The sequence below is a fragment of the Xenopus tropicalis genome, chromosome 2 (genome assembly GCF_000004195.4).
Source record: "Xenopus tropicalis strain Nigerian chromosome 2, UCB_Xtro_10.0, whole genome shotgun sequence".
Lineage (NCBI taxonomy): Eukaryota > Metazoa > Chordata > Amphibia > Anura > Pipidae > Xenopus > Xenopus tropicalis.
In genome coordinates, this window is record NC_030678.2 from 76556889 (window position 1) to 76576292 (window position 19404).

Sequence of the window (19404 nt, forward strand, 5' to 3'; positions counted from 1 at the left end):
TACGTCTGGTGCAATTCAGTGCTGCATCAAACACATGGGGCAGATTTACTAAAACTCTAACATTTCTCATTTTTTTTTCTTTTCAAAAATTTAAATAAACTCATTTACATGAATGTCTAAAATATACTTAAAAGTCTGAACAGAAAAAGGCAATGGGGGAAAAAGTGGCAAAAAAGTTGTGACAAATCTTCATAAATTCATCTTTTGTAGCAAAGAAGGATCCTCCAGGGAAGGGAAGGGACATCTTCCATTAACTTCTACATGATCTCGGCAAGTTTTAACTGGCAAATTGTTGGATTTGGATTTTTAGGCATTTTGTCACACAAAAAATGTGACACTCTTTTTTATTAACTTTGTTTTTGTAATAATGAAACAATATCTTGTACATGTACTGTTGTCTATATTTAATGGTTAAATATATTTTAGCAGACTTAAGGTATTGAGATTCAGTTTAGGAAACTGCCTTATCTGGAAAACTCCAGGGCCCAAGCATTCTGGATAACAGATTCCATACTGTTTAATACTTTATGGTCTTCTTTAACCACATAAGCTAGAAATAAACCGAACATAAGGTTCTAACCTAAACCTCCAAATAGAAGGTGTGAAAGGTACAGCCCTGAGTCCCAGATTTACTGACCTGGTAATGAAAATTAGTGATTTATGATAAAGCACTCAAACTGGGAATCCTGTTTGGCTATGTGTTTTTGCTCAATGCCAGAAACTTATATGGCACAATTATTTAGTGAGAGACTTCGCTTGTCCCTGTTGGGTGCCCAGACAAAGCTTGTTAATGGCTTTGGAGCATTTTTTTGAAGTTGTTCCTTGGCAGGTTCCATTCCTATTATTGCCTTGGAATTGAAGCACTTCAATTCAGTTAAATTAGACTGTCACAGTATGAAATGCCAAGGCGTTCTGCAGTTTCTTTGAAACAATATAATTATATGAATTATAATCTGCCCTGTTCCTACACTTTTTATTTCTGGGGAATAGAAAAAGAGCACTAACCCTCTCACTACCGGGAAAGTGTGACAAAAAGAAACAATAATGCATGCAAGCATAACGGAATGCAGAATAACGGCATGTATGAAATCGGGGTACTAACCAAGTGCATTTTAACTTGCATTCTAATTTTAAGCATTTCAGCAAATATCCTTATCACTGCACTGCTAAGTAGTTCTCTAATACTGTGGAACAATCTTACTGGTCACATGCGCAAGTCTGTGATTTTGAGGGTTAACAGATGACAAATTGAAGCTCAATGTATGAACACTGGAAAACCTATAGATACTTATTTTGTCATTTGTCACAGTGCGCTCCTCATTTGTTACCACTACTGCTAAACTATGGAATGGTGCAATATCCTTTTGTTAGAATGGCAAGTCTGGAAATTTGAAGACCTCTGGGTACATATTTTGTACTTTGCCTCTTTTGTGCTGAGTAGGGATGGGATGGCACATTGTGATTTGTCAGAATTCTAATTCCCCACCCCTTCAGCCTATCAAAACATACATTTTGGATGTTTGAATGCAGTCATTGCTCCTATTTTTCTTATTATGAAAACAAGTTAAGGTCCATAAGTAAATGAAATAAATCACCGCAGGGTAGAAGAGGCACAGGTGTACCACCCTGAGCCTTTAACTAAGGGAGCAGATCCAACCTTATAGAGGTGGAGCAGGCACTCGGTGAGCAGTCTTCCAAAACAGGCATGTAAAAACCAATTAGATTTTTATTTTTGTACAAGCAGAGGTAGCCTTATGTGTTTTGTGTAATACAAAGGCTTAGTTGCTTGGTTTCAACTCGCATGTTTTAGAGGACTGCCCATTGAGTGCCTACTCCACGTCTGTACGGCCATATCCTAGTTTTCTTACTTTTATTGTATTTCCTGTTCCTCTCTTTTAGATTTCATAGTTCAGCAAAAAGGCAATTTTATTTCTTTTTGCTTCCTTAGAACACTTGCAGAAATAAAAGGGAGAATTTCTTTGTGTCATTGCTAAAAGGTTATTCTACATGTATTTCTTGCTGTGTCCTTGAATGCAGCACTGATTGTAATGAGTGAAAATTATTGAAAAAATAAAAATGCCACAGACAAACTTTCATTATATATATATATATATATAATATATATATATATATATATATATATATATATATATATATATATATATATATATATATATATATATATATATATAATGGTAAATTTCTACCAGTGCAGGCAAATGGTTTGTGATAATTAGAGCACGCAAAATCCTTTCCTTTTTATTGTTACTGGCCCTCTAGATTAGTCTTTTTGTGCTACCAGAATGCTATAAGCAGACCCATTCGTTTATTTGCTGAAATCGCATGAGAGTCTGTAGTGTGAATATTGATTAGAAACATTTGCCTTTTATGTTGGCAGGGTTCTTTAATATTAATACTGTTTGTATGGATATATAAGTGCCTATGCCAGTATTTATTTGTACAGGTCTCTGAGTGTATACATATTGCTTTTTGAGGCCACTGAAAAGAATTTCTTTTCTATTTGAAGATCACAGTGATTCTTTATTATACCTTCTGGCACATTGCAGAAAATCTTATTAAGTTTGTTGGAAAGTTGGAAAAATGATGGTCTTGTGCAGAAGTAAAATACTTTTACAAGGAAAGTATTTATAAACAGGTTAAGGTTTCCCATGTTGTTAGATGCATTCTTGAACAGTGGAATTTTTCAACCAGCCTGATGCAGGTATAGGATCTATTATCCAGAATGCTTGGAACCAGGGGCATTCATGGGCCCCTTGTTACCCCCCCCCCCCTTGGCCCCCACACTTACCTCAGACACTTAGAATAGGCTACCTACCCAGTCTGGGTCTGAATTGGCATTTGATAATGGCCTTTATTTGGCATCCTTAGCCTAGTGCAGTCTTTGTCTGAGGGGATTTTCCAGCAAACCAACAGTCATCTACTTTAGCCCAGGAATTTTTTTTTTTTTTTTACACAAGCCAATAAGCTTTAAGCCAGGGGACCTCAACCTTTTATACATGTGAGCCACATTCAAATGGGAAATGTTTTGGGGAGCAACACAAGCCTCACAATAGTTCATGGGGTGTCAAATAAGAGCTATGATTAGCTATTTGGTAGTCCCCTAAGTGGACTGGAGCCTACAGAAGGCTCTGTTTGGCGGTTATGCTGGGTTTTTATACAACCAAACCTTGCCTCCCAGCCGTAAATTCAAAAATAAGCACCTGCTTTGAAGCCACTGGGAGCAACATCCAAGGGGTTGGTGAGCAACATGTTACTCCTGAGTTACTGGTGGCCAAGCTGGTACGTACAGCATATTAACAACATGTATAACATATTGGAAAAACAGTGGACATATTACTGTGTTTATTGCATTATGTGGATATGATTATCTAATAACTCAGTTTACATTTACTTTTTGGTAATTCTATGCTTATGTACCATGATACATATTTTAATCATGCTGCTGGTATATATTTTTATACTTCATATATTTGTGCTCTTTTAACAGGCTCATTTGCAGGACCTGTTCATGTGGACCCACATGTAACAGCAGTTTGGGGAAAGAACATTACACTGAAATGTTTAATTGAAGTAAATGAAACAATAACTCAGATCTCATGGGAGCGAATTATTGGCAAAGGTGCACAAACCATAGCTGTACATCACCCTATTTATGGAACATCGTTTGACGAGTCATATCAACAAAGAACGACCTTCAAAAACACTTCTCTTCATGATGCAACCATTGTTATAAGTAACATTGAATTTTCGGATGCTGGAGAGTACATCTGCAAAGCAGTCACATTCCCACTTGGAAATGTCCAGTCATCAACTACTCTTACAGTGTTAGGTAAGAGAATTTACTTTTTTAAACATCTGACTGCAAAAAAAGAATTTCATTTATGTGTATGCATTAGCTGTTTTTTAATTTAATTTTTAGACTATACTCCTTGCCATATAGGATGTACTTTATTTTTCCTTAAAGGCAAATAAACCTGTTTATAGGTTAATTTACACTAATGGGGCCTTATAACCATAATATAAAGCCAGTTATCCATCCCTGAAATAAAAAGTGCTGATACAGATTTTTTTTCTTCAAATTCATAGATGGCCCTTTCAACAGCATCAAATTGGTAAAGCCAAACAAGCATTGTGCCTCCTTTTTTTATTTATTTTTTAGTAATTCAGACTCTGAAGATGCCAGTTTCAGTAAAGCAAGTGGAGAAAACAGTATAAGGCCTGTTTATGTCTGCAAGTACAGTGGGCAACTTCTAGTCCGTTGTCTACTTGTGTCTGAATACACTCTTTGCTCCTCATTATAGTTGCACTCAGTGCCGCTCAGTCCTCCTGCCTTTCATTCCAAATTGTGTGCTGCTGGACCTATTGATGCAGGGAATCCCTAGAGCTACCACCACTTATGGACCAGACAGTAAAACTGAATTGATGTCTGTAAACACTGGAAATGACAAACAGACTTTAAAAATATTTGGAGCAATTACACCTGATTTGTAACAAAGCACAAACTCTGTTGTGTTCTTTTTGTTAGACACAGGTGAGGTAGGAACAGTTAAACTGCACATTATTATGTATATAATAATATATTTGTTTTATTTTAGTTGAACCAACTGTGAGCATTTTAAAGGGGCCTGAACCCTTACTGGATGGTGCTAATGAAACAGTAGCAGCATATTGCTCAGCTGCTACTGGAAAGCCTGCTGCAGAAGTGTCCTGGGAAGGGTCTCTTGGAAGAATGGAAACAAATGTTACATCTTATCCAAACAAAACAGTGACTGTAATGAGCCAGTACCGCTTGGTTCCAAGCCGGTTTGCAAGAGGAAGAAATATAACCTGTGTGGTGAAGCATCCTGCTCTGGAAAATGACATTAGGTATCCATTTACGTTGGATATACAGTGTGAGTAATCTAATTAAGTATTTTTATTTTCTTAGCTGTGTTTACTTCCAAAATCAAGTTTCCACTTCTCCTGGTAAAGTAATCATTGCATAGAGTAGAAGCAACATGTCCTTGACACTGAATCTTACTACAGTTATAGGACCCATTATTCAGAATGCTTGGGACCAAGGGTATTCCGGATAAAGGGTCTTTCCGTAATTTGGATCTCCATACCTTACTAAAAAATCAATAAACCATTAATCAAACCCAATAGGACTGTTTTGCCTCCAATAAGGATTAATCATATCTAAGTTGGGATCAAGTACAAGGTACTGTTTTATTATTACAGAGAAAAAGGAAATCAATCTTAAAAATCTGAATTATTTGATTAAAATGGAGTCTATGGAAGACAGGCTTTCCGTAATTCGGAGTTTTCTGGATAATGGGTTTCCAGATAAGGGACCCCATACCTGTATAAGTTGTTTAGTTAGTAAAATACTCTAAAAAATCTTTTAATACTTCTCCTTTTTGTAAAATTATTGAAATGGCTCTGGATTTCACTGTACCCAGTGTAGTGATTTGGTTGGGCAATTTGGACATTTGGTAGTTTTTGCAAAAAATCCAACCTGATTATAATGCCATCATTGCATAGGGCATTATTAACTAATCGGAGTTACCTTTTGCTCTAGTGATATTAGAATAAGGCAGTGATCCCCAACCATTGCATGGGACCAACAACCCCTTGGATGATGCTGCCAGTGGCCTCAAAGCAGGTACTTATTTTTGAATTGCCGGCTTTGAGGCAAGGTTTGGTTGCATAAAATCCAGGTATACTGCCAAGCAGCCTTTAGGCTGTCAGTCCACAGTGGAGCTATGAATAGCCCATAATTGGCACCCCAGGAACTTTTTTCATGCTCTCAATATTTTTACATTTGGATGTGGCTCACAGGTTAATAAGGGATCCAAACCTTTTATGGATTACTGGAATTGCGTAAACCTGTGCATGGTCAACTTAATTTGGACACTTACATGTTTGCCAAAATGAGCACTGGGATGGGTTTTAGGGGACATTCAGTAGGGAGTTAATTTTTAAATCCCAGGCTGAACAGAACTATGCAAAGTAAAGTGAGATGTTACTGAGGAATCTGGGATTCTAATAGGATTTACTTAAGCTTTACTTAAAAGACAAGGAAACACAAACTAACTGGGCGTGCTAATTTGTTAGACACTAAGTTTTTTTTTTCTCCGCTGTGAGATCCGTTGTCTGGAAACCCATAATCCAGAAATCTCAGATTTATAGGCAGGCCATCTCCCATAGACTCCATTTTAATGAATTTCACAATTATTTTACTTTTTCCTCTGTAATAATAAAACACTTCCTTGTACTTGGTCCCAACTAAGATATAATTAATCATTGAATAAGGCAAAACAATCCTATTGGGTTTATTTAATGTTTAAATAATTTTTTTAGTAGACCTTAAGCATGGTGATATAAATTATAGCAAAGACTCCTTATCCAGAAACACCCTAAGTCCCAAGCATTCTGGATAACAGGTCCCATACCTGTACTATTTAAATATGCTACTGAACTTTCTGTTGTTGCCAATACATTTCATTGTTGTTTGGCTCTTCTCTAAACTGACTCTAGTTTATCAGTGTTAATTTCAAGCAGTACCCTAGAGAATTCTAGGCAGTACTCTGACCCCCTGTTAATAATAACACTTGCCATATTAACAAAGCTTTATTCTGAATAGAGAAATATGGCTCAGTTGTGGTTTTTTAACATTTGTGTGATGACAGTGAATTCCTTATCTGGTCTATTATTCTTTCCTCCATTATTATTTTTAGGTTTTCCTCCTAAAGAAGCAAACATGTTTAATGTGATAGTTGTAATGCAATAGCTGTATTTGACAGTTCAGTGTCCACTCTTCTAAATAAGAGCTAAATGCTGGAAGAGGGAATGGTGATTCCTTTGTTTATATTTATAAAAAGCAGGTCATTTTTGCTGCATTTAAAGAAAGGATTTGTACAGGCCCACTGCTACAGGTATAGCTAAACATTCTATGGTCAGGCATTGTTCAGCGACTGATTGGCCTAAATGTTTCCTCCATGGACTCCTTTAAATAAATTAATCTTTTTGTGCTGTTATTGCAGTTGTTCTTACTTTTAAAGGTTTCTTTTCCTTTGCCCTACCAAAGTATCAAAAATTAATCCCTTTCATATTATTATCATATTATTAATAATCAAAAGTGGTGCTTATCTGATCTTTGGGCAAAGCACAGATACAGAGATTGGCAGCAGGTATGATTTTTTTTTGTGAAAACAGAACAGGATTATTGACTATGGGGTATGTCCAGACCGCACTCATATTGTATCATGTTGATCTTATTGGCTGATGGTCATTAAAGGAACAGTAACACCAAAAAATGAAAGTGTATAAAAGTAACTAAAATATAATGTGCTGCTGCCCTGCACTGGTAAAAGTTGTGTGTTTACTTCAGAAAGTCTACTATAATTTATATAAATAAGCTGCTATGTAGCCATGGAGGCAGCCATTCAAAGGAGAAAAGGCACAGGCATATAGCAGATAACAGATAAAACACTATTGTATTCTACAGAGCTTATCTGTTATCTGCTATGTAACCTGTGCCTTTTCTCCTTTTTTCTAGCTTGAATGGCTGCCCCCATGGCTACACAGCAGCTTATTATATAAATTATAGTAGTGTTACTGTAGCAAACACACCACTTTTACCAGTGCAGGGCAACAGTGCATTATATTTAAAACTCTTTAATTTTTTGGTGTTACTGTTCCTTTAACATAGGCTCCCGACATGGACAGTAGCACTTAAATCTGCAAGTGTTCTTCCTCAGGATTTTTACCTGCTGCCCAACTCTGCATCTAAATGGGGATTGGATTTGAGGCATGATCCCCCTCCTTCAGACAGACAAGAGCAGTAAGGGTAAGTGCTGCCTTTGATTATTAATAAAATAAAGAGGATCGATTTTCATTACATAAAAGTAAATTTTAAAAAATTCTTCTTTTTGCAAATGCAAAAGGGGAACATTTAATTTAAAGACTGAGCATATTCCAAATATGATACAGTATAAAGCAGACATACAAATATCAATGCAAACAAAACAGAGCAAGATTACTGGACAGTTCGGCTATATTGGTTGAAATGCACAACCTTTCTTCAAGTAATAAATTCTGTGTCTGCCCTGTAATCCCTTTGGACCACTGATAGTTTTGTCTGAATAGACAGTTTGGTGTATTGATACACTTCCTTGGATATTTGCCAGGTAAAGCTACTGACCCATAACTGACAGGGGCTGGGCTTCCCTAGAGACCATCATCTAAACCAGCAGATCAGTGCGATATGGATTATACAATCAATTATACTGGATTATCCAATAATTTGTATGTTACAATTATCTGTTGTGATCTGACAGATTGACATAAAAGAACCTAGGCTTTCTTTATTATAGATATACACAGTTGTGAAATAGGATTAATAGTTTTTTGTATAAAATTCTGAGCCTATTAGTATAAATTTAGCAAAACCCCATCAACTAAAGACTATATTGCTTTGTTAATTGGTTTGTTTGGAAAGATGTAAATGATGCTATATAGTGAATGCCTAAGGAAAACTATTCATGGGAGATTTTACCTTGTTTTCTAATATTAAAGTTAATCATGCTTCTCCTAAAAACTTGCTCTTTACAGCAGTTTACAATTATTTCAAATCAACATAATACAAAGGATGTGGAGGGTAGATGCGATAAGCCACTTTTGTTAACTGGTAATATGTAAAATATCATGTTAATTCATGCAGTCTTACATAGCTGTGCACAGCTGATAAAAAAGTTAAATATCAAATAATATGGCTCATCCTTTATGAATCTGCTTTTCATTAGATGCCCCTGAAGTTTCAATAACTGGATATGATGATAATTGGTTTGTTGGTAGAACAGATGTTTATCTTAAGTGCAATTCTGATGCTAATCCGTCTCCTACTGAAATAAAATGGACAAGGTAAGTGCATGTGCCACTGGAGTCATTTACGGTATATTATGTTTTGTTCTTTATTAATAGTATTCTGTACCAGGTAGGTCCAAACTGCAGCCTGATAATTGATGCTAAACTGCATTTCCTCTCAGCAACTGGGTGGGTGATGGGAGTTAAATCAACAAGTGAAAGACCATTGTTTAGGTATCTCTAATTTTGTGTCATTTTGAGTCAAATAGTCCATCGAGTTGCAATTTTTTCTCTCTGATAGCATTAGACTGGGCCAAATTGGGGCCTCCCTCAATCAATATTAAATTTGGGCTTAGGGAACCATCTTTCAGGATAAACTAAATAATACACAAACAGAACCCAGAAGTAATTGTTTTCTTTTTGTGGACTATTCACAGTGGGTCCATGGACTGTTAATGATAATTCTTACACTGGTTGAGTATTGTTGATGTAACCATGGTACTATTACTTTACAGTAAATTAGTCGATAATATACTGGTGGCACTCAATTCCATTTATTGGCGGACTCCTGGCTTGTGGATAAACATAGGTCAAGAATCCACCGCTACACTTGAATCAGTGTTATTTGGTGTCTGCGCCCAGAGCCACTGTCTCTGCCCAGATGCAGGAACACAGAGCCAACACAGTGGCCCTGGGTGCAGACACAGAAAAGCACCGATTCAAGTGTAGGGCAATTATGCATGAACCAAGTGTGTCACAAGCCTTAGGTTTTTTTTATTTTTGCCCTCAGTTTTTGCCAGTGGTGCCTCAGTCTGGCACACCATGAACACCAATCCTGGAGCTCATTCCCAGTATTTCTGGCAAATTTTGAGCTATAGTGTTGAATTCCTAAAATGTGGTTTTAGGACAACTAAAATATCCACGGTTAGGCCTAAAACCATATTCAAAATAATTTAAACACTTCTTTTTACTATGCAGGGGCCCAGTAGTAGGCAAGAATACACTGTACCCTTGGATTTACCAAGCTATCTACAATGTGTGCATGCATTATCACATGCCCTCTACTAAAAATGCAGATTCATTATGTTAACCTACGTAAGTCTGTGAATTCTATAGAACCCATGTTACCATTTATTGTTTTCTGATCCACAAATGGAATTGTAAATATCCTGTTCTGCACTGATGGGTCCTAACATATGTAAAAGCAAAGAATAGATGGATGCAGCTCTGCTTCAGGGCTTTTTTTCCGCTGGCTCTAGCTTATTGCATTGCCATGAATTCTGATTAATTCGTAAGCAAAATATGACACCACTTCAAAGGGGAAACTCTTGCATAATGTTTTTTCCAGGCAGTAACTTTCTAAATAGAATATAAAGCTTCTGTTTGCTTACTTTTGCTTGCAGAAATCAGATATCCACTGCAAACAGAGGAGGATGTTTGTGCCATTTGTGTTGCACGCCAGCAGCCCACAGCACAATCTGTGCTTTTCTTTTTGCATAGTCACGAGAAGCACAAGTTTTAGTTCATACAGTCTGGCAAAATTAAAAGTTTAATAAACAGTTAAGAGATGCATACTCAGACTTGAGTTTTATTTATGTTGTATATGTAGAGATTAATACAGTTGTTTTCATTTAGCTTGCAACAAACAGTAAAATGATTACTTATGCTAGATTCCTTTTAAATGAGCGTAGTGAAAAAGTATTGTATATCCCTGTTAACTGTGAACTAGTGGAGATTTCTCAGCAAAATCACTCCTCTGTTGTATATTCTGGTTTAGCCAGGCTACATACCCCCACATACTGCGTAAAACTGTTTAAATTTTAAAGGTGGATACTGAGATACATTACCCCCATAAGCAATAATGTGATTATCAGTAAGGGTCTAACAACATAGGGCTATTGCAGTAGGGTGCAGTAGGGTCATTTTGTGCTTCTCTTCAGGCTGTGTATATCCTACCAATAACAGTTTCAGTAATACAGGTGTGGGATCCCTTATCCAGAAACCCGTTATTCAGAAAGTTCCAAATTACGGAAAGGCCATCTCCCATAGACTCCATTATAAGCAAATAATTCTAATTTTTAAAAATGATTTCTTTTTTCTCTGTAATTTTAATTCTTGTACTTGATCCCTACTAAGATATAATTAATCCTTATTGGAGGCAAAACAAGCCTATTGGGTTTATTTAATAATTAAACTATTTTTAGCAGACTTTAGTTATGGAGATCCAAATTACGGAAAGATCCCTTATCTATAAGCAGTATAGAAAATAAACTTCTTGAGAACTTAACAGTCAATAATGCAGAAAATATATTTTGATTCTTGTAGCAGCAGCATGTTGTATGGACTGAACAGTAGATAATCGCTCTTTCAAGGGAAAATATGCCCCTCATTTTGGATGAGCTCATTCATTTGGACTTATGTAGAAAAGATGTATAAACACTATTTAAATTTCCAGATATAAATATGCCATTTTATTTTTATATAGACATACCTGATTTCACAAACTAAAAAAGATCCATGATAGTCTGCCTGTGCTGCAGGGACCAGCTCCCCAAGCCCATTTATTCACACAGACCGGGATGCATTAGACTTTCTGTATAATGGATGTTGGGAAATTGTTCATTGGTTTCGTTTCAGTGTGTGGAATTAGTTATGCCCTTTAATGTGATGGCCCACGGGGAGATTTGTTGCCCAAGGTTAAATCCCTGCTACCATGGGCAATAATCTCCCCGAAATACCTTGACTCATGCAATCATGTTAATCGTCAGTGACAAGGCAAACGCTTTGCACAAATGTCCAAAGTTTCCACACACAGGAGGGTGCCTTCCAAACAGCAATTAACATTATTGGCAGTGAGAAGTAATTTTGGGAAGATAGTTGGACACAGTAGCAGAGATTTATCTCTGGCGACTAATCTCCCTGTGGGTCATATGTCTTAAGCTGGCCATAAACGTGGCGATCTGACGATGTTTCGTGCGACCATCGGTCGCAAGAAACATCGTCAGATCCGCCACACACAGTCAGGGCTGAAACAGCAGATAAGGAGGTAGAAACAATAGGATTTCTACCTCCTTCTGCCGATTCAGCCCTGACGGCAGATTTTGGTCAGGCGCCTTCTATGGCGCCCGATCAAAATTTTCTAACCTGACCGATCAGCGAGTCGTCCGATATCAGCAGCTTCCTGCGATATCGGTCGACTCGCCGACATGCCATACACGCACCGAATATCGTACGAAACGAGGTTTTGTACGATAGTATCGGTGCGTGTATGGCCAGCTTTAGTCACACAGAGTCTGGGCAATAATCAACACATTGCCTATGGAGAAAAAAATAAAAGGGGTGTATTTATTGGTGTTTAGAAGACAGAGATGGCAGCTCAGTTCTATATATTCTGAATAGTGTCATAAAGAGGTCATATTTACAGCCAGACATCAGGCGTAATAAATACTGTCAATTATAGTGATAGTGAAACTGAAGGGTAGTATTGGAAACAAGGGATATGATGTGTTCAGCTAATTGCCTATATCTTCCATCCAATATTAGGGGAGTTTAAGTTAAAGGAGAACTAAACCCTAAAAACAAATATGGATGAAAATGCTGTATTTTATATACTGACTTACTGCACCAACCTAAAGTTTCAGAATCTCTGTAACAGGCCTTCAAGTTGTGCACAGGAGCTCCCCATCTTGGATTCTGTTAGTGTCAGTGACACTCACATGCTCAGTGCGCAATTAGTTCTCCTTTAAAGGAGAATTAGGGCAGTGGCACACAGGGAGATTAGTCGCCCTCGATAATTCTTCGTTATTGCGGGCGACTTATCTCCCTAGCATGCCACCTCGCTGGCAAGAATGTAAATTGGCAGTGGGATGGCATATGCGTCCTTTTGGTTTCCAGAATTCCAGTGTAATTGGGGGGTGCACATTGTAAATTAGCATCAGTGCATTATTGCAACCTTGAAATTAGTGTTTTGAGAAGCATCGCTTCTGGAACACAGCATTATAATATAAATTCACATGGCACAATTTTTTTGCAGCTAATAATTCAAGCCACTATGGTAACCCTGGCATTTATGGCAGAACACCATTGCTGGTAATTGCAGGGTTTCCTTGCTGTATTGTGTACATGTTATGATGTGTATTTGTGAGGGCTGATGGGGGAGGGGGCTCTCCACAAGTTTAAAGGAGCATATATGTGTGCAAGTACCCTTATTAATAGCATAAATGCACGCTCAGCATCCATTTGTGCACTTTGTATATTGCATCTTTGATAATAAATGAGGCGTAAAGTGGAGCAATTTAGCACAATTATTTGTTAAGTGTTAGTTCTTTTCGTTGCATGTGGCTGCTTAATGCAGAAGGTGGTGCAGTAGTCCTGTACATTGAAACAGAACGAAGAAGCATAAGCTGTTCTAGGGGTTTAGTAACCTTTAACTACATTGTTATATAGTGGTAAATTCTTATACATTTCTGATCAACATCTATGTTCCTCATTATTTAAACAAGCAAACAAATTCTAGCAATTTGAAATTCCATGCTGTTCCCATTAAATAACCAGCAGTCTATAAATATTGTCAGTCCAAAAGGCATACTGGTACTAATACAGGTAGGCCATTTGTAGAAAAGCAAACACACAAAAGTATATACAATTATGCAAATAACAGTTTTTCATTGTGTGCAATTGCTTAAAATAAATCTGATGCTTGGTGCCAAAACATAACAAGTGCCAGGGACTAAATGGATTAAAATGACCCTGGCTCACAGGTATTAACAGCCATTGCCTAAAATAATGCGGCACAATTTTTCTGTCTCAAGAAACTTGGGTTTATTGATAGATAGATAGATGGAATATATAATTTATCAACTGTTTAGTGTATTTAATTGTATATTAGAACAGAAAATAGTAGTGTGTGTCAATAATTAATTGAGAAGGATCTGGGAATTTTTGTAGATAACAAGTTGTCTAATTCCAGGCAGTGTCATTCTGTGGCTTATAAAGCAAATAAAGTGCTGTCTTGTATAAAAAGGGGCATTGACTCAAGGGATGAGAACATAATTGGAAGGCCTCACCTTGAGTATGCAGTTCAGTTTTGGGCTCCAGTCCTTAAGAAGGATATTAATGAGCTGGAGAGTGGGGGGACATGCAACTAAACTGATAAAGGGGATGGAAGATTTAAGCTATGAGGTTAGACTGTCAAGGTTGGGGTTGTTTTGTCTGGAAAAGAAGCGCTTCTGAGGGGACATGATTACTCTGTACATTAGAGGGGATTATAGGCAGATGGGGGATGTTCTTTTCTCCCCATAAAAACAATCAGTGCACCAGAGGACACCCCTTTAGATCAGAGGAATGGAGATTCCATTTGAAGCAGCGTAGGGGGTTTTTCCCGGTGAGGGCAGTGAGGTTGTGGAATGCCCTTCCTAGAGATGTGGTAATGGCAGATTCTGTTAATGCCTTTAAGAGGGGCCTGGATGAGTTCTTGAACAAGCAGAATATCCAAGGCTATTGTGATACTAATATCTACAGTTGGTATTAATGTTGGTATATATGGTTTATGTATGTGTGAGTGTATAGATAGGTCAGTATAGGTTTGTGTGTGCTGGGGGTTGTTTGGAGGGGTTGAACTTGGACTTTTTTCAACCCAACTTAACTATGTAAAAAAAAAGTAAAAATGTATTATTAAATTACAAATATATTTTTACTTAACACTATTATCTACATTACACCAAGAGTTAAATTTAAGGTGAATTAACCCTTTAATCCTTGCCAGGTATACAGTCGCCTGGACACGTGCTTCACGTAGCATTATTAGTTTCAGTGATTCTGTATGTTGTTTGGTATGCCAGCTGTCTGGCAGCACGTTTGCTTTCTACATATGTTTTTACTAACCCCCATATCATTTAGCTTCCTCCTGCTTATGTCAGGCTCACCACACTGCAGCTACTAATAAGTGTCACAAGCTGTAGATACAAGATCTATTCTGAGCTGTTCAGTTAAATAGACTTGTGGTTTTACCTGCTGTTTTATTGGATAATACTAAGAGCAGAAGTAATGATATCAAGTGAAATAAAAATGAGCCCAAGGCTTTCTTTGTTTGGTAAAAGATTTTGCTTGGTGCCATCCCTCAGATTTTTACAGGACTAAAGTGAACATTACGTTTGTTCTTGTCAGCGTGGGATCCACATTACTCGAGTTTCAGCTGCAGCACTACCAAATGCCATTGATTCAATCGATGGGTGTTGTGTCTTGTTCGACGAGGCTCCTTGTGACAGGTGCTGAAACTGATCCTGTAGTTCTTATTGGTGGCCTACACTGTAACCTCTGATAACATTCCAGGATTATTATGTTGCAGTAAATGAGAAATGGAAGTATCCCCTGTTGTAATATATAAGGATGTTAGAAGTCATAATTGAATTCCATGACCAAATAAAGTCACAAGGCTCCAGACTGAGAACTGTAGAGCTCTTGGATCACTGACCAGCATCCAAATATTTTAAAGTAGGGGTGTTTTGTATAGGAAATAATATACCCACTGTAAATTACGGGGATAAAGTCACTGAGTAGTATCATGATCGTATAGAGGCACAAGGCTGTTGACCAGAGACTATTTGCAGTCACAGTATTCTGGGGTGGCTCCTAATAATCCATATTTTACAGGAAGTACATTATCTCTTCTAATAACACAGGTTTCAGAGCCATGTGACACAAGTGACATCATACATGGCATAACTTAAGGGGCCCAGTCCCATGACCAACCCCCATATCAAGCCTTTCCCCACAAAGCCCCTCCCCTCCTATAACTAATGATAGTTATACTTTTTGTGTAAGGTTAGGGTGAATGGATGTGCAGGGAATGTTAGAGGTTAAAGGGCCATGATAGATGTGTCTCTGGAAGCGCCACTTTTTACAGGAAAGCTAAGCCTTACCATAGACTGCCAAAAAATAGGAACTGGTTGTGAATTTTGCTGCAAACAAAACTGAGTGTAACAAAATTAGACACATAGCTACATATCTTTGTGATCATACAAATAATTTGGTTTCTGTGATTTCCAACTTGCATAAAAGGCATTTTAGCCTTAAGGATACTGTATTGCTTGCTTCACAGCTACAGATTTCACCCATCTTCTGTCTATTTATGTATTATGTTGCAGTCATTTTCATACCATAATACTATAAGCCTCTTGTACTATGCAGTGTAGTGTCCAAAATGCAGTATTTGCACTATGCCCACGCTATGCATTGTTTTCCCCAGAATTCTAGCATCATGGATGTAAATGAATAGCGGCAATATATACATCAAATTTCATCCATTTTTGCACTGCACTTGCAGTCACAAATGAGCCTTTACATGTTCATTACCTTCAACTTAATCTTGAATATTCTACATTTAACAGTTTACTAAAATGTTGCAGATGTGCTGTGCTGAACAACATCATTCTAATACCATGTTTAACTCTTATTAATACAGGTTAGATGGAATTTGGCCTGAAGGCTTACAGTCTGTAAATAATACACTACTTTTCAGCCTCCCACTTACTCACAATGTTTCTGGGATATATGAGTGCAAAGTGGCCAATGCACTTGGTCAGAAAAGTGACCAAAAGATCATCACAATTCTAGGTGAGTTTACATTCTGTAATTCTTTGTACCTATGCTTGCATGCATGTGTATTGGTTTCAGTGTGTTAACAGACCACTTCAGCCTATGAGTTGTAGAGTTTTTTGTCATTGCATAGATTTGCTGTGGAATAAAACACTGCAGATCTCTGTCTCTCCTGCGCTGTCCCCTATCCGACCCTCTGTGCATTTGCAAAGGAGCAGCCAGTAGTAGCTGACACAGAGATGATTTTGGTGTAATAAGCCTTATGACTTAACTGCTTTCTACGCAACACACTTGGGTTCTGTTAATGTCTTTTTGATGTCATTCCAGCTCAAAGAGGGTGACTGCTCCCTCTCATATTAATAGAATGAATACTATGTAAAATGAAATGTTACTGTCATGTTAAAAGGATGCAAGATAAATCTTCACAGTATTTTTCACATGACAGTGCTGTAACAAATCCCTATGACTGCCCATTCTGCCCTTGTGTTTGTGTTTCATTATTCTTGATCACTGATTACTAATGGCATCTCTACGCAATGGGTTATGTCTCTACGGCGCCATGGGACATTTTTGTCACCCTGCCCCCTCATGGAGAACCACAGCGGTCAGAATGTCTTTCCCTCCTATAGCCTTTTCCATTTACATGAAAGGTTCTCTCTGAAAGAATTCCAGCATTCAAAATGTATTGTGTGCCATAGACCTAAAGCAATGATCCCCAACCAGTGGCTTTCAAGCAATATGTTGCTCACCACCCTGCTTGATGTTGCTCCCATTTTTAAATTTGTGGCTTGGTGGCAAGTTTTGGAAGCAAAAAGATGCCCTCCTGCAGGCTAGCAATCCACATGGTGCTACCAACTAGTCAATCACAGCCTTTATTTAGCATTCTCAAGGAAACTTTTTCATGCTTGTGTGGCTCACTAACACATCTGAGTGTGGCTCATGAGTAAAAGAGGTTGAGGATCCCTGACCTAAGGCAATGGGCACAAAGCCTTCTGTTAGTGCCATTGCTGATGCTGCCCATCAAGGGGGGTATGAACTGTAATGTAATAATTTTGCCTCTGCAACAGCATACTGAATGGTATTGCCACCAAAACCTGACGGGTAGGCAAAAAGGAGTTCTGGCAGTAGTTTCCTATTCATTTTATTATCACCTTTTCTAGCAGGTAAACTAGTGGGTCAGCCAGTAGTCATTTATAAAGACTGTAAATTTGCACCTGGGCGTTTACCCACGGCAATCAGTCAGCTATTAGCTTTTATTGCACTACCTGCAGCTGGATGAAAAAGGTTGCTATAGAGTACTGCCCAGATGCAAATGCAAACAGGAAAGGGCCCAAACAGAAAGAAATAATAAGTAGTGTAACAAGAAGATAAAAGCCATTAGGTCCATATGTTATTCATTTGCTGGGGTAATAATTCCAAATTAAAAAAAAAACCTGAAGAGTTGTGGTGTCCATCTATAAAATACTAAACATTGATATAATAATACTGTAATTCCTTTTTTGTGTGGGAAATGGTTGATATAACTATGGCAGTGTGTAAGCTCCATAATATAAAGGTAAAAAGAGGACAAATACTATAACTATGCTTTACATAAACTTAAATTTTAAACATTTATTACTGCTTCTCTATGCCTTTGCTCCCTGCTGAGGAATAAAAGGGTAGTCATCACATAGATTTCTATTTTTAGAATGTTTTAATACATTCACTTAAATGTTCTCAGGGTCAGCTTTGTGCCTACCGGTACGCCTATACCAACTGCTGAGATGCATAGAAGGGGTTATAAAAAGATGTGCAGCGTTTTCACATTCCGGAATGCTAATCAAAGTGGTCTACTGTCCTCAAACTTTCAATTGTTTTCTAAAAATTGTTTCAAACATAAAATGGCGTAAAGACAATTTTGCTTGAAAATGAGGTATAAGAGCGATGGCGCATGGGAAGATAAATCATCTGTGGTTAAATCTCGGCTACCACATCTCATCTCACTGAAATGCCTTTCTACCGGTAATAACGTGAATCGCTAGTGGGAAGGCATACCAGTTGCTTCATTTCCCAAAGTTTCCTCCTTCAGGAAACTCAGCGTGACTTCAAAAAAAGTAATGGGTAGGCCTTCCCACTGGTGATTTACTTTATTGCCGGTGGGAAGGCATTTACAGCAGGCGACTAATCTCCCTGTGGGCCATCACCCTAAAGAGAGAAATTATGTCATTATTTGTGAGCAAGTGTAATTAAAGCCTTTTTTACAGACCTAGGCCCCAAGAGCTGCTTTAATAAATTGACAAATGTGGGATTTGCTGATTAAATTCAGTGAAAGCATATTTCTATAATTAGCCTTGATAGAAAACTCTTGGGTTCTCAGATTAAAGCAAATATGCCTGACTCCTAAAAGTCTGAATGCTTCAGCAATTTATTTATGCTGTTCCTGTAATATCATCCCCCCTGTTTGTCACATTATCTTTTTGTCTATTTTAGTGCTGTCCTTGAGAAACCTTAACACAGTTTATTTATTTATACAATCTGTATTTATATATTAACTTCCACATCATTCATTATTTTTGCTTTATCTGTGTTACCAATTTTATTACATTCTCAGTGAGGAGATGAGTCCCTAAGTTGGGTGTATGGGTGAAAATAACCCAGCAACCTCTCATATGTATCAGCAGGTAAATGATTATACAGATGTTCCTTACATCTAGGGTAAATGGACAGCTATTCTAGCAGCTACCGGTGATAACACACTACATTGTGCAGGGGTTTTAGTAGTGTTGTGAACAACTCACAGAATCCAGGGGGGCATTAGGGCAACTGCAGAATTTTGTGTGGAGTTGCTAAATGCAAGCTGTGTTATGTTCCTTGGTGTGTAGCTGTCTCTGCCCATTCCAGCAGCAGTTAATGGAATAACTTGCAGAATGTGTTAAGACATGCTAGATTTTATTAAAGGAA

General features: G+C 37.7%; 1 protein-coding gene across 1 annotated transcript in view; it reads left to right on the forward strand.

The window, feature by feature from the left end:
• The window catches only part of nectin3 (poliovirus receptor-related 3), a 58493-nt gene that overhangs the window by 29345 nt on the left and 9744 nt on the right, over positions 1-19404 (forward strand). Inside the window, exons 2-5 of the mRNA XM_002940109.5 lie at positions 3509-3850; positions 4617-4913; positions 8808-8925; positions 16331-16482. Of these exons, the coding sequence (XP_002940155.1) occupies positions 3509-3850; positions 4617-4913; positions 8808-8925; positions 16331-16482 (909 nt within the window). The remainder of the gene's footprint in view (positions 1-3508; positions 3851-4616; positions 4914-8807; positions 8926-16330; positions 16483-19404) is intronic.